Source organism: Melospiza melodia, chromosome 6 (genome assembly GCF_035770615.1).
Source record: "Melospiza melodia melodia isolate bMelMel2 chromosome 6, bMelMel2.pri, whole genome shotgun sequence".
Taxonomy (NCBI): Eukaryota; Metazoa; Chordata; class Aves; order Passeriformes; family Passerellidae; genus Melospiza; species Melospiza melodia.
Genome location: NC_086199.1, coordinates 65395844 through 65417488, shown reverse-complemented (window position 1 = coordinate 65417488; position 21645 = coordinate 65395844). Strand labels below are relative to the sequence as shown.

General features: G+C 40.3%; 1 protein-coding gene across 2 annotated transcripts in view; it reads left to right on the top strand.

The window, feature by feature from the left end:
- Nucleotides 1-21645, top strand: part of SLC1A2 (solute carrier family 1 member 2) — an 86851-nt gene that overhangs the window by 53408 nt on the left and 11798 nt on the right. For both annotated transcript variants that reach the window (XM_063158791.1, XM_063158790.1), the window contains exons 3-10: nt 419-571; nt 1191-1441; nt 4863-5022; nt 8002-8128; nt 9958-10191; nt 10927-11121; nt 15053-15187; nt 20630-20861. In XM_063158791.1, the coding sequence (XP_063014861.1) occupies nt 419-571; nt 1191-1441; nt 4863-5022; nt 8002-8128; nt 9958-10191; nt 10927-11121; nt 15053-15187; nt 20630-20861 (1487 nt within the window). The remainder of the gene's footprint in view (nt 1-418; nt 572-1190; nt 1442-4862; nt 5023-8001; nt 8129-9957; nt 10192-10926; nt 11122-15052; nt 15188-20629; nt 20862-21645) is intronic.

Below are 21645 nucleotides of genomic sequence, written 5' to 3'. Positions count from 1 at the left end.
TCAAAGAGATACTTCATAGTCATACTTGCTGTGAATCATAACACAAACTTTGCTATCAGGTTTTATCGCACTTGGGCTTGAGATCACGAAAAAAAGGCTTTCTGGATGTAAACATAAAATAGCTGTTCACAAAGATCACGTTATGAAAGTAGACATGGCATTTTTCCCCCTAATCTATGCTTTAACAACCTTAATCCTGAGCAGGAGGTTTAAGTTTTATCACTTTATCCACATAAATGATGAGGGGTTTGTTTGTGTTTTGAGAACATCAGCACAAGGAGAAGGATGCAGAGCGTCAAAAAAAAAGGAATAAGACATGAACCCTAAGAATCAAGTTTTCTTCAAACATATGTACATTATTCCACATCAGGCAGTTCCTTCCAATGCCCACCTGCTCCTTTGTTTGTTCTTCCTCCAGGTGTCATCCTGGGTGCAGTGTGTGGGGGTCTCCTTCGCCTAGCAACACCTATTGACCCTGACATCATCATGCTAATAGCCTTCCCAGGAGACATCCTCATGCGGATGCTAAAAATGCTGATCCTCCCTTTAATTATCTCCAGTTTAATCACAGGTAAGATCCATTAGCCATAAATACTTTAAGATGCTTTCTACAGGAATCACCTGGTTTGCTTTTTGTGATGTAGGAAGAATAATGGTGGGATCCTGTCAGCATTTTGCAGTTGCAGTGAGTATTTCACAGTAGATTTCTGAATAGCTTGGTTGGCTTTAGTAGGTATATGCTCCACTGAATTTATTTCCAAGCACATGCACACATGCTGCAATCAGAAATTTCTTCATATGCTGTTTGATCTGATTTCTGGATTGGAGCTTGCAAATGAAATGGCCTGACACTAGTGAGCCTAGCCTTCTTGAAGGTGTGGTGTCAGCCAGACCATGACCAGTTTGCAGAAATCAAGGGCAAAAGATGGTAGAGATCTTCTCTATTTTTCAATGCTTCCTCTGCAATTAGGTGGAGTTTTAAATGCTTCTCTTCAAATTATTAGCAGTAGACACTTCACACATAAGAACTAGAGAGAGAAGTATCTGTCTCATGGTGAGAATATCATGGGATGAAAGTAGGCACCCAGAGGTAGTCAATAAATATTGAAAATTATAAAGGATTTTATTTTATAATTATTTAATTGGGTATTGAGTGTCAATATATTTGCTTGTATCCTAAACACCTGCAGGGCTGTCTGGATTAGATGCTAAAGCAAGTGGCCGCCTGGGGACAAGAGCCATGGTCTACTACATGTCCACCACCATTATTGCTGCTGTACTGGGTGTGATTCTGGTTTTAGCCATCCATCCAGGGAATCCAAAACTCAAGAAACAGCTTGGGCAAGGGAAGAAGAATGATGAAGTATCCAGTCTGGATGCCTTCCTGGATTTGATCCGAAACTTGTTCCCTGAAAATCTGGTTCAAGCATGCTTTCAGCAGGTAAGTCCTTCTGCTCCTTGGTAATATTCTTTACATCTTTTCAGGGTTGTCTACAGAGTTAATGTCATTGTTTAGGTTAATCAGAGAAATGATAATGCAAAGAGGTATACAGGTCTAAAGGTTTGAGCAGGTAAATGAAACAACATTACTTATAGCTGCCTTGGTTTATGTTGTATTATTTAAATTCATGGGGGTGTTTTTAATGAAGTTTATTTAAATTTTGTTATTAAGTAATCTTTAATTTTCTCCATGCTTTTCCTACAGTATCTATGGTCATGAATGCTGGCTTGGTCTTTCACCCAGGCTGAATTTTAACTTGGCTGTTAATTACAGAGATGATGGTTCTGCAATGCCCTGTTTGGAATATATGAGTGATAATCATTCCAGCTCGTTCCAAAAATGTACCCCAAAACCCAACCTCCCATAACCTCTGTTGCTGTGTTAGAGTCCAGATGAGGTGGGGATAATAGCTCCAAAGGGCTGATGCACCTACAGGTGGCCCCATCTCACCAGCTTTGGAGCATGCTGGGAATGAGGGATGCTTGCACAATGTGTTGCTTGCCCTGTAGGGAGTTAATTTTGTCTGAAAGCTTTTCACCAGTGCTTAATCAAAACACCTTGACTTTAAGAAGTAAAATATGCTTAAGCATATTTCTTTTATGTAAGCTGCTTTTCCCTCCAACTGAATTGTTTGAAAGTAATGCAGACAGGGTTTTTGGGGGGTTGGGCTGGTTTTGGGTGTTTTTGATGTAACAGGATTTGTTGCCAAACCTGTTCTTAAGTGTTCCTGTGTGAAATGGTGTGATAGCTGGTGCTGCGGTTATAGCCAAAGAAAAAAGGAACAAGAAGGGGGGGGAAGGGAGAAGAGGCCATGGGAGAGTGGAAGAATGAGGGTGACCTAAACTGCCGAAAGGGTTTGGATTGCTTCACTTCTTACATGGACTTCCACATAAAAACATATAATCCTTGGGGATTTAGAGAGAGAACATTCTCAATATTTCCAAATCATCACGGGAATGTCAGTCATGTGGTCAAACTGCGGGTGGCTAAACATCACATGTAATGTGAAATGTATTTCTGCAAAATTAAGTGAGGGAAAGCAGGGTGCTTATGGTTTTTTCTTCCTCTCCCTCATTTGAACTGTGGAAGAGAGGAAAATTCAGTTTCTTGTTAGTTGAAGGTGGTCAAATATCCTGACAAAGGGGCAAAAAAAAAAACACCAGAAAAAGAAGAATTAAGCTACCTCTGTCAGATTTTTTTTTAAATGTTAGTATTATTTTTTCAGTGTGTTTAATACCAAAGTTCAGGTTATTTCACTAGTTATGGATCACTAATTTCACTGATTATTTTTAAATTTAGTAAAAAAAAAAAAAAAAAAAAAAAAAAAGAGCTTTTTGGCTTTTCAGGGTTTGATTTTAGCAGATTCCAGACTAATTTCTACTGAAAACCTCTGCCACAAAGCCACATTTCATTTGTGAAATGTGACTAGGTGGAACTTTTGCTTCTGATAGCCCTTAACTCCTCTGTAAGGAATTAGGCTTTACTTTTCTCTCTCTGCAAGAGGAAAACAACCTGCTTTAATGGTGTCAACATATATTTTATTTCCTACATTCATACAGTCTCTCTCCATAGACACTCAGAGTTTCCAGGTAGGCTTAGATGGAAGACATATTGTGCAGTAATCACACAAAGAGTGGTTCTGAAGGGTGCACAGCAATGGCAATGAACAGTGTGTGGGAAAGTTTTGGTGCTTTTCATTGTAACCAGGCAAAAGCCAGTGAAGAGGTTCATGTTCAGCTTTGGAACTGTTCATTTGCAAACTGGACTGTGGCTATCATGAAATTTCACTCTCTCCTGAATTTTCACATGGTCCACAAGAAAGTTTGAATTTATAATGAAAATTGCTATTCCAGCAGAAAAACCATAGGACCATCTGTGAATGTGACTGTGACATTTAAATGGTTTTTTGGTCTCAGATGTGGTCAGAATCTAAGCTTTATGTCAGACTCAGCATTTTTACAGATTGTGACCTTGAGCAAAGGACTGCTGAGGACCTTTAACTTAAGTGACTGTAGTGGAATTTGTGAGTGTGAAGAGTCTAATATTTTACATTTAATTTCCATTACTCGGTTCTTGCATTCTGAATACCTCACATAAAAAAGTACTCTGTTGACAAAATCCCTCAGATAAAATTTAACTCTGAAAAAAAGGAGGCAGTCAATAATGTTCGGTGGTTTCAGGACAACTGAAGAGTTTGTCATGCAAAGCTATGTAGGTTTTCTGTCTATATCCCCCTCTCCAGATTTAGGCAGCAGGTTTCAGAAGGAGAGATGCAAGGTATTTTAAAACCATAAGGCTTTACACCATATGGATCAGATCTGGATCCTCATCCATAGTACTACAATGTCCATGTCAACAAGAAAGAGGTGGAAATGTTCTTTGAAAAGCTAATGCACAGTTTCTGTTACCTTGCTAAGTGTTTCTAGGAGCAAGGGGAGTAGGGAGCAGGTGGGAAAATATGGCAAGCCAGTCATAGCTTCCAAACCATTTTGCCTGCCCCAGGACTATGAAGAGGCTGAAAAAGGGTCAAGGTGTGAAGTGGGAGGAAAACATCCCTTCTAAAAGCAGCAAATCACAGATCTCTCTTTTTCCACTCCCTCCTTCCTTTTTCCCTAGCTGTAATCTTAAGCTCACTTCTCCTCCTACCACTCCTTCCCAGCTTTTCCTTTACCACGACTTTCATGTGCCACGAGTGGGTCCAAGTGGGGTCAGAAGCTGATGCCTTTTTTTTTTTAAGGTGGTCAGATTTGTATCTAGCAGCATTGGTAATCTTTCTGTTATCTATCCCCCACAATCTTTTAATTAGAGATCTCAGGGCACTGTGTATATTCCATTTTGAGCTCTTGCAGTCAAGAGCTCCAAATTTGTAAGAGAAGTGTTGGAAATGTCCTGAATTTTTGATTCAAGTTAACCATTAAACTGGGATGACTTGAGATGAACAGACCATCCTGAATAACAAGCCTTACTGCAGAGCTGCTGCCATGACTGATTTTAGAGGCACCTGGCTTTTGGTGCTAAACAAATGGTATCAGCCTGTGACACACAGTCTGGGAAGCACCCTGTGTGAACTGCCTGGCTAAAGGGACTAACTATCTGTAAAATGTTTCATTGTAGAGATAAAAAACATGCATTTGCCATACTTTTCACACCAGAGTTATGAGGAAGACCCCCAGTACTTTGTAGCACTTGAAACTGTTGAAAAATAAACTTAGTTTTGGAAGAAGGGTTAAGAGTCTGTGGAATGCATATCTAATCCTTTAAAAATATAGTTCCCTGGAATGTCGAGTGAAGACTTTTTATTATTAATTCCTTGTCTACCATGGATGCATTCAGACTATTTCCATTCTCATCCACCCTTCAGATCCAAACTGTCACCAAGAGAGTGCTGGTGCCACTACCTGTTGAAGAGCCACCTAATGTCACTGATTCTGCTATTGCTATGGTGAATGAGACAGCAGCACCTGAAGCCCAGATGGTCATTAAGAAGGGACTGGAATTTAAGGATGGCATGAATGTCCTGGGTAAGAAAATTTCCTGCTGGTCAAATATGTACATGAGATGTATGTCACAGCTTTTTGCTGTGGCTAGGTAGCCAATGTTGTTTGATCTGGTCTTCAGTGCACGTTTAGTCTCTCTAGATAATCATCAAATGTTATCATCTAATGGCTGTCCATGGGTCTCTGAGATATCACAGAAACCAGCAAGTGAATTGTTCTGGATTGGCAGCTTTGTGGTTATGAATTGGAGGAGTACAGTGGCAAAGCATGTAGGAGCTACCCAAAATATCCTTTCATCCTAGAAAAAGCTGACCTAGGCTAATACTAATGCATATTGGCAAAACAGTCTGGGGGAAGAGCTTCAAGAGCCAGTACTTCACACACCCCCTGATGGATCCAAGTGGTTTCCAGTAGCTGTCTTGGGTGTGCTGAACAAATTTGGCTTGAGGCAGAGCCTGAAGTGAGAGGTGGAGTGTGAACCACACCACCCAAGAAAATTCCCAGAAAGGCTTGACACATTTGAGTCACAACTCCCTCCTCCTTTCATCTTGGCTGCTGACCTTTACCAGCTGCAATTGTCATCATGCCATCTTGTCTGAACAAGCCAGCAAGTGGAGGTGGTAGGAAAACTTTGCCTATCTCCCACCCCTTCCTGAAGCAAATGTTCAGTCTGGGATGGGGGCACACGAGAAACAAACAGCTTCCACACCACTTCTATTTTCTCTTCTGTGTCTAGAGTCCCTGTTTTTTCATCTGAGAGAGGAGTGCTCCTCCTTCAACTCCTTCCTTTTTGTATGTGGGTGAAGTCAGTCACAGATTAGCTCTCAATTTGTAGCCTCACACCTACACTTGAAGATGCTCTGTGACAGCACATCCACAAGGCTGAGGCTGACACCTCTCTGTCTATAGGTGCCCTCAAAGTGGGACACTATGTTGGGGTACCTGATCCCCTGCTTTCTCTCACCACTAGGCCATAATCTTTGAAGGGCAAATGGCCTCTTACAGCTGCTGAACAGCTCTTGCTGACACAGTGCTGTCTGCAGACCTTCCTGAGGTGTTGGTGAGTTGGTTGGCTGCTTTGCTTAGATACAGGGAAGATGATAGCATCTATAAGCTGGTCTTGTTTTTCTGTGAAGCAGCCTGCTCTACAAGAGCCCTGTATCCTGCCTGCTTTCGTGACTCTCCTTCCATTCAGCATCTGTGGGCAGAGGAGCCACTTTCAGAGCTGCAAGTTGGCATTTTGTACCAGGCATGAGGCAGCAGCTCGTTGCCAGTGCTCTTTACCCTCATCTGTTTTTTTCTCTCCTGGAATTCTCCCTGTGCATTAAAATGAAACAGTTGTTTTGAGTGAGAGATGCATTGCACTTAATGTTGGGCTTGTTTTGTGTAGGCTCTGTCATGGATAAGAAAAGGCTGAATACAATTCCTACAGAAAAGAAATAGACAGTATAGCTGGGGAATTTTCTGTGGTGTTTTGACCAATGACTCTCAAATGTTCTTGAGCTTTTTGGGTCGGTTTGTTGTGGGTTTGATTTTGAATGAAGAAATGAAAATATTGTGGGAATTGCCATCCAGTCTGGATAATCTGTACAAGCCAGGCAAATTCCTGCAAATAGGAACCAATCTGACTCTCATGACTAACACAACAGCTCATTTGGAATTAATGAACAAAAGTACCTATTAACATTTTCTAATGCAGATTCTGAATTCCAGGAAGTAACTTGGTCTTTGAAAAGCTTTTCATCATTTCTCTACGCTCTGTGGCACACAAACATATGCTTCACTTCCCTATTCAACTGACTCAACAAAGATAGCTTGGTTCTAAAGAATGACTTTGTATACAGGAAACTGGATTAAAAAAAAAAAAAAGAAGAAAAAAAATCTGGTTGCTAAACCCAGTGTGAAGATATGGGACAGCCTGTCCTTTCCCAGGGTATTGGCAGCTCATATTCCCTTATCTTGAATGTTTTTGTGTCCCAATAGATTTTTTCCATAGGAATTTCCCAGATTAGTTTACAGATTTGTTAAATATTGGACTCATATAATGACTGAAAATTTAGCCTCAAAGAATGGCTGAAGATTCAAACCATCTGTCAGTATCAGTTAATAATCCAGCCCTGGGCACTGAAAATTTCTGGATATAAAAGGTTAGCATTGAAGAAACAGCTCCAAAGTAATCCATTGTGCATGGATTGCTCCAAAGATGCATCCATTGTTTTTTCACACTGATAGTCTAATACTCCAGATAAATCTGCATTTGGAGCCAAATGTTACCCATTTTAAGTGCTACAATTTTGCATCAACTCATAGCCTTTTCAGTGAGGTTAAGCTGCTTATTGGGAGTTCTGTGGTTATGTGCAGTACCCACCTTCTCCTCCCACCTTTACCTGCTTCATTTAAGAGGAATACTCCTGGCCTGCAAAAGTTCTAGGGCTATTTTTTTTGCCTTTCCCTGTACTCCAGGACTAATTGGCCTGTCAAGGCACTTTTGTAAAGCCTGAGAAAATTCCTCTTGGTTTCTAGAAACTCTTTTAACAATGGAGTTACAGTGCAGCACTGTTACCTTTCCCATTTGCCAGGGTTCATGAGGTTTCTAATAGCTGAATGGCACTGGAAGATTACTGTATATGTATTTTTTGATGATCAGATCAATACAGGAAAAAAACCCAACAAAACTGTAATTGCACTGTGAAATTAGTAAAACATTGAAGAATAAAAGATTTTCTGGATTTGATTATGGTAGTTGAGCATGAGTGCATATTAAAAAGTCCCAAGACATTTGTAATACCCTGTAGTTCTGATATCCTGACCAATGTGCTCTAGGATGACTCTGCTTGAGCAGGGAGCTTGGACCAGATGACCCACTGTGGTCCTTTCCAAGTTTACTTAAACTGTGATTCTGTGTTTCTGTGAAATCTGGACTTGCAGGTGGCATCAAGACATTGACTAAGTGCAAAAACTTCCTCAGAGCCTTCTTTTTTGTCTTGCAATTTTTCCCAACAGGTTTGATAGGATTCTTTATTGCTTTTGGCATTGCTATGGGGAAAATGGGAGAACAGGCCAAGATGATGGTGGATTTCTTCAACATCCTGAATGAGATTGTAATGAAGTTAGTAACCATGATCATGTGGTAAGTTTGTAGTTCTAACTCACAGAGCAAAAAAGTAATTTTTATAAAGCCCTTATAAATCCTTGATAAACAGATGCCAGTTTGTTAGTAAACAGTGTAATTAAATAGTTGACTTTCTAAAGCCTTGAAAGGTATATTAGAACCACAGCAGCATTATTTCCATTTGGTGAGGATTATTTAGGACCCAACTTGAAACATTTCTGAAGAGATTCTGTTCTTTGTGTGCTGAAATACAATGCATGTACCAGGAAAGACCTTCAAATGCCACATTGACTGTGGAAGTTCATTATAGAAGAGAGCACCTCAGCAAGCAAGAATGGCCCACACAAGAGTATCCCGGTCTTCCTGGGAGGTTAGCATAATCCCAGGGTATTTCCTAGAAGGTGTAAGTACAAACAAAGCCTTTAGACACACTTTATTAATGGTCTTCTTTAGTAAAAATACTTTAGCATCAAATAAAATTCCAGTAGTTTTCAGTGATGTTTAGTCCTTTCACTCATAGTTTCTGCAGAATGTCTTACAACCTTGCTGCAATGGGGTCGCTGGAAGATACCTGCCCTCTTTTTGAAGTATACCTGTTTGTGATAATGGGGCCTGACTTGCCTTTAAGAAAGTCATAACCCCATACCCTCCAGGAGCTAGAATTTACTGTTATTTAGCACCATTTGGTAGACCCAAGACGTAATACCCTGCCTACAATATAAACATTCTCTCGTAGTCAGTGTTGCAACAGCAGAAAATCTTTCAAGTTTCAAGAAATTCACTGTAAATATTTATTTTTTATTGATGGGATTTTTATTTCTCTTCTCATGAAAAAAAGGAAATTGATGTTGGGAATTCCTTTTGTTCATCTCTGTTTAGAATTTTTAGAGATTTGTTGAGGCCAGAAGCAAGGGGATTTTAGTGCGTGTTTATAAAGAAGAAAGCACTTCCTTATGCAGAGTTACATTCTGTTTGGTTTATGATTGCTCAGCACAGACATCTGCAACTCCCATGGCACCTAGAGACTCTCAGGAGCATGGCATTGCTACACAAGCATAAAACAAAACAGACATCTGGCTCTGACAACATGTAGCTCTCCATAAGAACTGCACTTTGTCAAGTTCACTGAAACGTGGCATTTTTTGATAACTGGTATAACAGCTGGCCTTGCATTTGAAGTGATTGAAGGCTTCCAGGCTTTGGGCACACCGCTTGAGAAACCATGAGATATTCTAACAAAAACCAGGAAGCACTTTTATTCTGAAAATCTGTTTCCTTTGTATTGTTCTAATGATTGACAAGACAAAATAAGTAACAAAAGTACATCGTTAATGAAGAATCCATAAATTAAAAAGCATTTGTCTGAATTATTGAAAGAACATAGTGGAAACATTTCCAGCCTTCAAGATATAAACAGTTCATTTCAACAAATGTTGAACTATTTCAACAAATGGTTTAACTGAAGTAAATAATGCAAACTCTTGAAACCAAATAAACAATGGGTTGTAAAAGTTACATTTTAAGAACAAATCTGCACCATTCTTTACAATGATACAAGCCTGTGTAACATTATCATATTCTTGTCCAATGTTATTTTAGGATTGAGAGCTATTCAGGAAAGGCATGTTCCATTTGATAGATGGAAAATGAAGTATATGGGGAATTTGCTGGAGATGGCCATCACTTTAAAAAATATGTGAAAACTATCCCTTGAATTTCCATCACTTCTCGACATGCTGCTGAGCCTGAGAGCTCCCTGCTCTTCTCCAGTCTGTGTTTTGTTCAGCACAGTTTCTATGACTGCACTGCCAAGATGAGTTCTGCCTATGCTTGTTTTCTTTCTCCAGGTACTCCCCGTTGGGTATTGCTTGCCTCATCTGTGGAAAAATCATTGCAATCAAGGACCTGGAAGTAGTTGCTAGACAACTTGGCATGTACATGGTCACTGTGATTGTGGGTCTTGTCATCCATGGAGGGATCTTCCTGCCTCTGCTCTACTTTGTGATAACAAGGAAAAGCCCATTTTCATTCCTTGCTGGGATTTTCCAGGCATGGATCACAGCACTAGGCACAGCTTCCAGGTACACCTGAGAAATACCAGTGTGCTTTGTTTTTTGGCAGATTATTATCTGCTGTTTATACATGGTACATCTACTGTTCTAACCTTCACTGCAAAATCATTTTGTGCCATTGAATGAAAACTATTTGTAATACAACCATGTTTAAATAAATCAAAATACCACTTGCCTTCAGGATTCTCTAGAGAGGCTGCATCTCTGCAGAGACCTGCAGATATCTGAGAGACCCACTTTTTTTTTTCTTCCTTTTTTTTTTTCTTTTCTGCCATTTGCCTAATCACCTGTGCAAATTGTGTTAATTCTGTGCTTGTTTCTTCAACTAGGAAAAGTGATAATTCTTTTTCTTTTCAGAGGATTTTAAGACCAGTCTCATTGCATTCAAGAAAGAAAAAACAAACATTTCTAGGTTTCACAAAATGAAGGGAAAAAACCTCTCCATTTGTATTTTAATCAATTTTGGCAAAATAATTGGGCTTCAGTGAAAAGCTGAGCATTCATCCAGGCGCTCTCAAGCTCTCATCCTACATCAAGCCTCATTCACGTCTTGGCTACAGTCCCACTTCCAGTTAAATGTAGACCTAGTTTAAAAATTGTCTAAAAAAGGCTTAAATCACAGCAGAAGGTGGAAGTAGAAAATATAAACAACGGTATTAGAATTTCTCATTTTTCTCCTTTACGTGTATGTGTTATACTGATTTTAATTATGACTTCTTTGTGTTTTTTGCTTTCTCTCCCTAGTGCTGGAACATTACCCGTCACATTCCGGTGTCTTGAAGAAAATCTTGGCATTGATAAGCGTGTAACAAGGTTTGTTCTTCCTGTTGGAGCAACTATTAACATGGATGGAACTGCCCTTTATGAAGCTGTGGCTGCCATCTTCATAGCACAGATGAATGGAATTGACCTGGATGGGGGCCAGATAGTTACTGTGAGGTCAGTTCAAAAGAGTCCTTTGTTTCTACAGACTTTAAAATGTGAATGCTTTGGGTTGGGTGTCTTCTCAGTAGCTGAGTCGTCTCAGTTGGATTCAGTATGAAATCCATGGATTTCTAATAATGATATGCAAATGAATGTTTTATATATGGGTCCTGGTTTCCTGGTGGTGTGTTTTCTGTATTTGCAGCCATAGTGCACGCTGGTGTTTTACACTTCTACAGTTGACAATTGTCATGGTTTAACTCTGGGTGGACACCAAACCCCACACAGCCACTCACTCACCCCCTCACCAGCGGGATCAGGAAGAGAATCGCAAGGGTAAAACTCATGGGCTGAGATAGCAATAGTTCAATTGGGAAAGCAGAAATAGTGCCCACAAGGAAAGAAAACCAAGGAGTTAATCCACCTCCTCCCACAGGTGAGCAGGTGCTCAGCCACCTCCAGGAGAGCAGGGCCCCACCACGTGTGGCAGTCACTTGGGAAGACAAAGGACATCCCTCCAAACTCCCCCTTTCTCCTTCTTCCTCCCACTTTATGCACTGATGATTCCACACACATGTGGTGTGGAATGTCCCTTTGGTCAGCTGGGGTCACCTGTGCCAGCTGTGTCTCCTCCCCTGCACCCTCAGCTCCCTCCCCACCATGGCAGCATGGAAAGCAGAAAATGCCTTGGCTCTATGTGAGCCCTGCTCAGCAATAACAAAAACATCTCTGCATTATCAACCCTGTGCTCAGCACAAATCCAAAACACAGCTCTATACCAGTCACTGTGAAGGAAATTAATTCTACTGCAGCCAAAACCAGCACACAAAACAATGTCAATTCTAATGTAAAGCATTCTCTGTCCAATGAAATGCTTTTCTTTTTTTTTGTTTAGGGGTGTGCTACAACTCATGTACAGGCCATTCACTTTCTACAATTATATCTGTTTATATACACTACAAGAAAGATTTTTTTTTTAAGTAAAACTTTTTCTATGTGTTTATATTTTCCTGTACTTTTTCTGTGACTTTGGTGACCAGGGGAAAAATAATGAACTGAGAATAGCCCATCCTGAGGGTGAGATTGTCTGTGGCATGGTCTGGATACTCCCAGACCTTTTATCTCTAACCCAGCAAATATTAAATGTAGTCTTTTCATATCAAATTGTCTTATCCAGAAGAAAGCTGAGCATCTGTAAGGACAAAAGAAAGTACCCATTAAAAAAGGATAAGAATGATTGAAGGCTGTTTACTGTAAGGGAGTTTTAACTTGATGAAGACAGCAGGTCTGACATTTTGAATAGTTAAAATGGAAACCACAAGTGAAGGCTGCCAAGTTTGTCTTCTTCCTGTCGTTTTCACCCACACAGTTTTCTTTTATTAAACCTTTTTAACACTAAAGAAACTCCTTCAAAGGGATGTCTAATTCTATGTTTCTTGCCCAGCTATACTAGTTCCACACTTTCCATTTGTTTACTTCCTGCCCTGACTCCTGAAATAGTAAAGCCAAGTTTGTAAAAGGTTTTCAGGGCTGCTTCTAATGAAGGCAGATGCTAGACCTGCATGATCCATATTTGTTCCTAAAACTGGAAACCGTCATTTCAGAGATGCCACATATTAAACTAAATTGAGACCAAGGGAATTCAAATCAGGAATCTGCTGTTGTCCAGGAGATTTGGTAGGCTTGAACCTGAGTTACTCATCTTCTCTTTCTCTGAGGGATTGAGCAATTGGCTCTTCCTGATCTCACCATTTCAAGGCTGGTTTCCAGCTTTGCGACTGACATTTACAAAGCAGGGAGCAACTTTGGTCGATTTGTAAAACCACTGCTTTCCCTCTTCATGCATTTTTGCTATAGCAATATGACAAGAGCTATCTCTTGAGATTACAATACAAATGAAGGAAAGATTATTAGGTTTTTTCTGGAATATGCACTTTGTGATGCTGACAATATTCAAATGACCCAGACATAACCTCATAAAGACTTAACTAGCCTTTGACCAGCCTTAGTTACTTCATCCTGGTCATTTAATTCCTCTGATTTTCTGTGTTCTTTGGGAAGGGGTGATCTTGGTAGCTAAGACAGGTTCTGTTTAGTTCTGAACTCTACTAGCTTCATTCCCCTCCAGGTCTGTAAGTACTGCTTTACTGTGGGAAGGCAGGCAGGAGCATTTGCTCACAGAGTTTGGAAGGAATCCCTTACCAGTTTAGGCTGGAAGTGCCTGAGGATCTGGCATCACGTGCAAAGCCTGACAGCAGAGCAGAGCATCCTGCCTGCACATCTGCTGGACCTATCTGTGTGTTTAGGGAGCCAGGCTGCACTCTAACCCAGACATCTGAGAGACACACTTCAGCCTAGGTCAGACCCAGCCAGACAGCATCTGGCAACTCTAAATCAGGCTAGCATCCTCACAGATGAGTTCTGGGGCTAATGGGCAAGTATTTCCTGCAGAGTCTGTTCTCCCCTACTTCTATATTGGAAGCACTTTTGTCGTTGTTGAGACAGTCATAACAAACTGAAGAACACACTGTAATTAAGAAGGCTTCTCTGTATTTATTTTACAGCATGCTGTATTTTTATACTCTTTCACAAAGTTTATACTTATTCATTGGTCAGGGTAAATCAACATAATATTCATTGGAGCAAGGCAGCCTGCCCCTCATTTATCTCTCTCTCTCTCCTTAGTTTCCATGCTGACAGCCTTGATAAAGCTGCTTTCAGGAGCAAAGGCAGCTCTTATCAGCTCCTTCTCTTTCACTAATCCTTTCTGACTCACAGACCAGCTGTGAGCCCCTCCCACACTTTCAGATTTGTTGGGTACCAGTGGTGGGGTGAGCTCCCGGTCCCTCCAGGAAGCCCAAAGGAAATGGCACCTGCTGTGGCACAGTTCTTGCTTTCAGGAGCTAAGGTGCCACCCACAGCCCCATTTCCCAGATTTATTCCTGGACAGCCCAGTTGTGGGATTTTTCTCTGCCCTGACTGGATGCCAGATGCAGTCCCCTCAGAGACAGAGCATCCCTCCATTTTCTGCCTCCCTAACACCTGGCATGTGTTAGGGCTCTCAGCATGTATACAGACCCTGTAGGAGTTTTTCACCTCATGTGTAGCATAAACAAGGCATAAGCAAAACTCTAAATTGTCCCTCTCACCTGCTTTCCTTTTTATTTACCCTCCTCCTCTCCCTCTCCTCTTCCCTGTTTTCCTCCCCTTGACTTACTCTCTCACAAATTTATTTTCCATTCTTTATAAGACTGCCCAATGATGTTGATATTTGTTATGGTCCGTGTTGTATTTTTCTAAATATTTGAAGCTCAGACATTCACTCTACTGATCTTCATCAAAATATATGAGGCAAAAACAAACACAGGTTTGGATTTATGAAAGAATCACATCAATTTTGCTCTTTCATCTAGGCTGATTTGTATCTAGGCTTGGTAGACTGCTGGCTTATATTCTGGGAGTTGTGGATACCAGGCTTTTATTCTTCTGTATTTAATAATAACTGCTTTCTCTCAGCCTTTAACTCACAATCCAGTCTTCAGGTAACATAAATAAACAGAAATGAATCACCCTGAAAATTCAACCTGTAGTCACCAAACTTTGGCATGTTGGGATGGTCAAAACTCAGGATTCAAAACCCTGGATGAGTTTGTCGAGTTTAGAAAACAGCACAACACAGATTTGAATGTCATAACTAGCTTATAGACAACCCTCTTCTGACTCTCAGAACAAACCCCATCGATCTGGCGTCCCCTAAAAATATTCCTAGAGAAACACAAGAGTGTTGTGTTTACAACACAACTCCTGAGCTTACCTTAATTTATCATTTAGTTGTGCTTTATGGGAAGAACACATTAAAAATATGGCCTTCCTAATGGTCCCATGAGTATGCAAGCAAAGTGTGTGTTCTCTTCCTGCTGCTCCCATTTGATGTTTGGTTTTGCAGTTTGACCGCCACCCTTGCGAGTGTTGGAGCTGCCAGCATTCCCAGCGCGGGACTCGTCACCATGCTGCTGATCCTGACTGCCGTGGGTCTCCCCACCCAGGACATCAGTCTGCTTGTTGCTGTTGACTGGCTTTTGTAAGTGGTGCTGACGCTGCTGCTCGGTGCAGAAAAGGCAGTGGAATAATGTTTATCCACAGTGCTTTACAACCATTGGTCTTAAAGAACTGCAAGTCTCTCCTCTACAGATAAGCCAAAGGAGGAAATGGGCTGTTCAGTGAAGTAGAAGACACTGAAAGCAGATTCTCAGCTGTTACAAACTGTTACAGAGCTACTGAAGTCAGTTTCCATGAGCCAAGGGTCTCCTTGGCACACTCGTGAGCTCACAGTTTTGTATTATCTTCTCCCTAATGTTGCCTTTCCATCACTTAAGAGCAGTTTTCTAATCTTTGCTTTTGTATTTCCATTTGTTATAGTTCTGGTCTAAAATGAAGGATGAATGCTGAAAATACAAGTTCCATCAGGATGCTGCCAGCAGGTTATAGAGAGATGTGGGCATTTGTAATATCAAATGTTTTATACTTGTAGGGACAAAAGTTAGTTTATTTTTGTATATAAGAAAGTAAAATACCTTTAAAAAGAGTCTGTTCCAGAGCAGGACAAAGACCAAAGACAAATAAGAATGAAAACTGAAATAAAGAAGGTAATTCCCTAGTTTCATTTTACTGACAGATCATTCAGACTAGAAAGAATGGCTTTCATTTCCAGGAACTTGTGATCAAAGTCCTCCTGTGCCATTGCAGGTCCTCCAGTGAGAAACTGCTAACGCACATATTGTTTTCTGAGGCTACTGGTCTTCAACACTTGAATACAGAAGCTGTAAATACAGACAGAGGAAATGCCAGGCCACATCCTTTCTCTTGCTGTAATTTGACAGCTGGGATATCCTTCTGTCATCTGGGCAGAGCTGAAAGAGACTCAGTAGCCCTTAAGTTGTACTGGCCTCTAGAGACACTTTTGTATTGTCCTGTACTGCTGCAGCACAGTGTATTTTGGTTTATTCTGGCCAACAGCCAGCTCTCCCATAATATCCTTTGAAATAGTAAAGACATTTGTTTTTGTTGTTCCAGCTGTGGTGCCCAGAAAGGAAGACATAAATGTAACTGCACTATTTATGTGTTTTCTCCCACACTCGCAGCCTCAGCTGCCTGCTTCTGGTAACTTTCAGTTCCAGATATACAACCAAAATTATGCAAGGAGAAATAGTAGAGTTGAGAATGTACCTATGCAGATAAAATAGAAGTTTAATTTTCTGTCATTATCTCTTGGCTTATTGAGAAGAATTGAAGAAACGAAATCAATCCTCTGACATGTATTTTGGGTCTACTGGCATGGTCTGTCTGTCACTAAGAATTTTGAAGGATAACATGCAGCTGATTTCTGCTTCAGGGAAGAAAGAAAAAGGAATTTACAGCTTGAGGAGGCAAAGGGAAGACTTCACTTAGATTATTTATTTATAGCTGAATCTCATGATATCATGATGGAGAATGGTGAAATGAGAAGATACAGCAGGCATAGGGAAAGATGTGATATTCAGTGGGTTTATTATATTTATGATGTCATAGTTGAAAACAGGAAAGCGGTACAGGAATCTGCAGCTGGAAGAAGGCGAGAAAAAATATATAAAAATGTTTTAAATATCTGATTTTCTTCGCTCTCCAAGTAAGGCAAATAGGTAGGTTTCTGCAGCTGGTAGGAGGATGTGCAAAAGAGGCCTGTGGTTTGCTTGGTGTTTTAGAGAAATGTATTTTTAAAATATTGCTATTTTTAAAATGTTGTGTGAGAAGCTCTGCTAACTCTGGCAAGCCCCAGAGCTGTAAGTTTATCAGCAGCTCTGATCCATGAGTGGGTGTTGCATTTCAGCAGCATTGTCCTCACTGGCTAATCCAACCTTGCTTAAGAAATGAAAACTTCTGTACTGTGCAGCTGTAGCCATGATGAATGTAGGAATAGGAAGGATAGGAATTCTGAAAGAAATACTTCAAGATGTCTTTCCAAAATAAATGGAAGGCAAGAAAACTTTCAGCCCAAATGGTTGGGTTTGGATCCTCATGGCCTACTGATCAGCAGTGCCAGTGCACCGTGATTCAGAACTGAGAGGTAAAAGAAAAAGAGATAAAAGAAGAGGTGAAAAGCTCTGTGTCATGCCACTGTACTTCTTAATCTATGTTCAACAACTGATAGCTTCATTTTCCATCTTACAGTGGCTATTTTGTGGTAGCCATAATGATCTAATGAATTATGAAAAATGGTGCTGCTGATATAGCTATATCAAGAAAAGGCACACAGGCCAAATTCTGAGCAAGTTTTTGTACACACAAACTACACATAAAGAATATCTGAAATGAAATGTAAAAACACATTTTATTTACCTACAAACATTGAATAATGTTACAACAGTATTTCTAACAGAATGTAGAAAAGAAAGTTAATAAAATATTTAAGACCCACTTCCAGCCAGTTTTCTGGGACCCATGAGTAAATGCAACCAGCCATGTACAAATACTTAGAACATCCCTTCAATAACATTTCAATTTCAGATAAAAAAGGTTTTAAAAAATATTCTACTCTATGAATTTTTCATTATTTTGGACAAAAGCAAATATCAGAACATCAGCTGATTTTACAGTACTACCACCATCTGCAAATGTGGTCTTACCAAAACCAGTTTTGCATAATTCGGTCATTGTGTAACACAAAGATCACACTATGTAAAATCCTAAACTTGACATTCTCTCCTTCAAACGAGCTGAAAAGTTTCCATATTGATTTTTTTCTCAAGCCTCTCCAGTATCTGTTGGGTTGTTCTGTTTTTCTACCTTCCATGCATGCATACCCAGTGTTAGCTCTTTCAACCAGGCAAGTTTCCCAGGATTTCACAACTCTTACAGACTCTATTATGGTTTAAAAGAAAGGACAACACAGCAGTGACATTTAACAGGATAGCAAATATATGCCAACAGATGGAATAAAATGAGCTTATTTTGCTTGAGCTACAAACTGGGTACTCTCCAGATGTGAGCTGACAAGCTTAGCAAATATCAATGTTACCAGATTAGTGGCATTTTGCAGCAAAGAGAGTGGAATTAGGGAAAATAAGCTTGGGCAGCTGATCCGGTACTTAAACCTTCATTCAGTAACTCAGAAAAAGATTGCTTCAGTTCTGACTCTGGGTCTGAATATTCTGACTCTGATCTAAGCCAAGGCTTAGATCACAGTCAGAACATTCAGACTCGGGTGAAGTCTGGATGTAATGAAAAGGGTCTAGACTGCAACTTTGCTATATTTGTTTTGTTTACATCCTCCCACTTGCCTGGAATTAAGTGGTTGTATGGTTTTAACAAAAGAGTAAGTGCAATTGTCTTTGTTCTTCATAGGGTGTTCTTTGCCCCAAAAGAGGTCAGTGGCACTTTGCTGTTGATTCCTGACAGCTGAGACTTTGCTGTTTCTGTGGAAAGGACCTTCCTTGTTTCCTTCTGATCATGCAGTGTAACACATTGTGCATCAGTGTGCAGTTTGTATTGCTTTATCTCTCAGCTAGTAGTACGTGTGCATGAGCTGGAGCATCTCCTCAAATGACCCTTCCAGAATTTGAATTCTGCCTCAATTATATTTATGTATTCTCTCCACCTTGGTTTTTTGGTGTGCTATACTATCCCTCTGTCATCTGGCATCAGTGAATCCTTTCCAAATTTAACACCACTCATGCAAAAAAATTAAGTAGGTGTTCTTTTTGAAGAGTTGTATTGCCAGGTTCAGTGTATTTAATGGTCTTAATTAAAAATCATGCCAGAAAGTCTTATTTTCCTATTCTACCTACTCTGACCAGGTTTAAAATAGGCATTTTCACAGGCATTGGATGAGAACTGTATAAAACATTTAATTTGCATGAAGCAAAACTGGAAGGATGTTTTCCTTCTATAGGTTGTTGGTTTGTTTCTCGAGGGAATTACTGTAGTGGTTTTCCCCTTCTGGGTATTCTTTTGAAGCCAAAAAACAGAAAATTAACTGCTTCAGCAAAGATATTACACCACAAAGTCTGTAAATATGTAAGCATGATAATGTTGAGAGGAAGAGGAGAAACTTGAATGGGACTGTAATTCCACAGGTGAGAAAGGAAGATGTACTGATGTGTAGAGCAAAGATGTTAAAATGTGCTCAAAATTTGATATGGTCATGAATAAGCATGAATAATGAATGCTTACCAGTTGAGACATTATATATTTAGATGTTTTCTTCTCGGTGTTCTACAGAAAAAGGAGATGTCACACAAATCTAGTACTAGAAATACTAGAAAGGTTGTTTTGAAATTAATCGCTCTCTTGGGAAATGAGGTCTTACATGCTAGCTTTTGTCACTTGGCAAATGTGCACACTGTTCAACCTGGCTATTTTGTGTAAATGAATCCTCATAAATATACTTCTGAGAATTAATCGGTGTAATCACTTCTCTGACCTATTTGGCAGAGCTAGACTTGGCTGCTTTCAGTCGGTTTAATTTGCAACCCTTGGTCAGAAGGTTTTTAGGAGTTTTATGTTTAGTGCAGATATGAAGAGGCAAAAGAGATTGTAAGTTATTTTTTTTCCTGCATCAGGAAAGACAGCAGGACCCAGCTCCCATTTTTGCAGAATTTTGGTCAGGTTTGGGGCAGAATTCTGAAGTCAGGGAAAACCCACAACTGTGACTTCACTGTTGTCAGATAGAGCCATACTAAAGACAAGACAGGAGAAAGACAGCATGTCTGTTTAATGGCATCCTGTCCAGAAAGTGCCAACAAACATATTTCTTTGTAATGAAGCATGTTAGCCTCTGTTGACACCCTCCTACAACAAGGGGCACTCGTTAGTGAAATGCTGTCACAGGCTCATAATTTTGTAGGCCATGACCTATATTTGGGTTGCTCATATGCCAAGCTCTGGCGCACGTAGTGTGAGTGGGCATGCTGCCACACCAACAGATGGCCATCTGTAAAGATGGTGCCAGAAGAGGAGCTTCAATAGCCTAAGCATTATGGAGATATTTCAGGCATTTTTGTTCCCCATAATTTGCTCACTAAGAGTAAAGGGACAGGCCTTTTGTTAATTCAAACTAGAAATGAGATCAGCTCATCAGAACCAAAATCCTTTTCTCTGGCTGCATTAAGTTCAGTGCTCTGATAAATTCAGATTAAATAAAGGGTAGGGGTGTGAGCCTGGCACCATGATATTGAAACCTCCAGCTCCAGAAGCAGGCATGGGGAATCTCACTAAAGCACATCTCTGCAGTTTGGCTGTGACCTAGCATACATTCATACATTCTTTGACATATTCCATGAGAATAAGCAGCTGGGACATAGGAGTTTGAACAAGTCCCTTGGGAAAGCAAACTTCTCCCATTTCCCTTGAAAGCTCCCATCTCTCTTAAAAAGATACCTTAAGCTTCCTGAAACAAATGCAGTAACTGTACCATGAACAGGGCTGCCATGCCCTACTTTTTCTTCCTCTCATGCCATTCAGCCTCTGCCTTTTTCTTCTTTTGTAGGGACCGGATGAGAACGTCAGTCAATGTGGTGGGGGATTCTTTTGGTGCTGGCATTGTCTACCACCTTTCCAAGGCAGAACTTGACACCATTGATTCCCATCATAAAGGGCATGAAGACATTGAAATGACCAAGACTCAGTCAATCTATGACGACATGAAAAATCATAGGGAAAACAACTCAAACCAATGTGTTTTTGCAGCTCACAACTCAGTCATGGTAGATGAGTGCAAGGTACCTTTCACATTTATGGATATTGAGACATGTATATAGCACTGCATGCTTTATTTTATCTTATTTTTTAACCTGCATGTATTTTTCAAATCGTTCTGCAAATAACAATGTGACAACAAGGTCCATGAACCCCAGACATTTTGAATGTGTTTGAGCAGTTCAAAAGATGGTTTTTTGCACTCTTCTTAAAACTTGTCATTTGATGGGAAAAAATCATGTACTTTGTTTACATATCAAAAGGCAAGATGCAGCGTATTATGGAATATGCCAAGACACAGAGAATATGGCATCACCTTCTATGGACATTTACTTAATTTTCTGTGGCAACAGAGAACTTAATTGCCAACCCAAATGAAGGATGGCTGCAATTCAGATGCAGGTGTTGTCACTTGCTGACTGCCTTCATGATATGCTGTTCAGAAGTCGACACGTTGAATGCGCTTTGGCATGAGAATGCTCCTGCACTCACACAGCACGCTTCTGCTTCTCTTCTGTCAGCGTTCCTTCCCCAGGCACTAAGGCACAAACACTCTCTCCCCTCTGTAACCTTGCTGTAACTAACATGCATTATTAATACTAATAATGATGTCTTGATCAGAGTGAAGTGAGCTTGAGCAACCCCACCAGCTGAATGTGAAGATAGCTCGGGAGGTTAGTGGTTAGAAGTTCACTAAGAACCCACCACTGGGATGGAGCTGTTTAAAATCCAGAGAGAGCTTTTGAAAAGGAGGAGAAAAGAAAGTAAAACAAGGTGGAACTTCTCATTTCATAGTGTTTTTTCCTG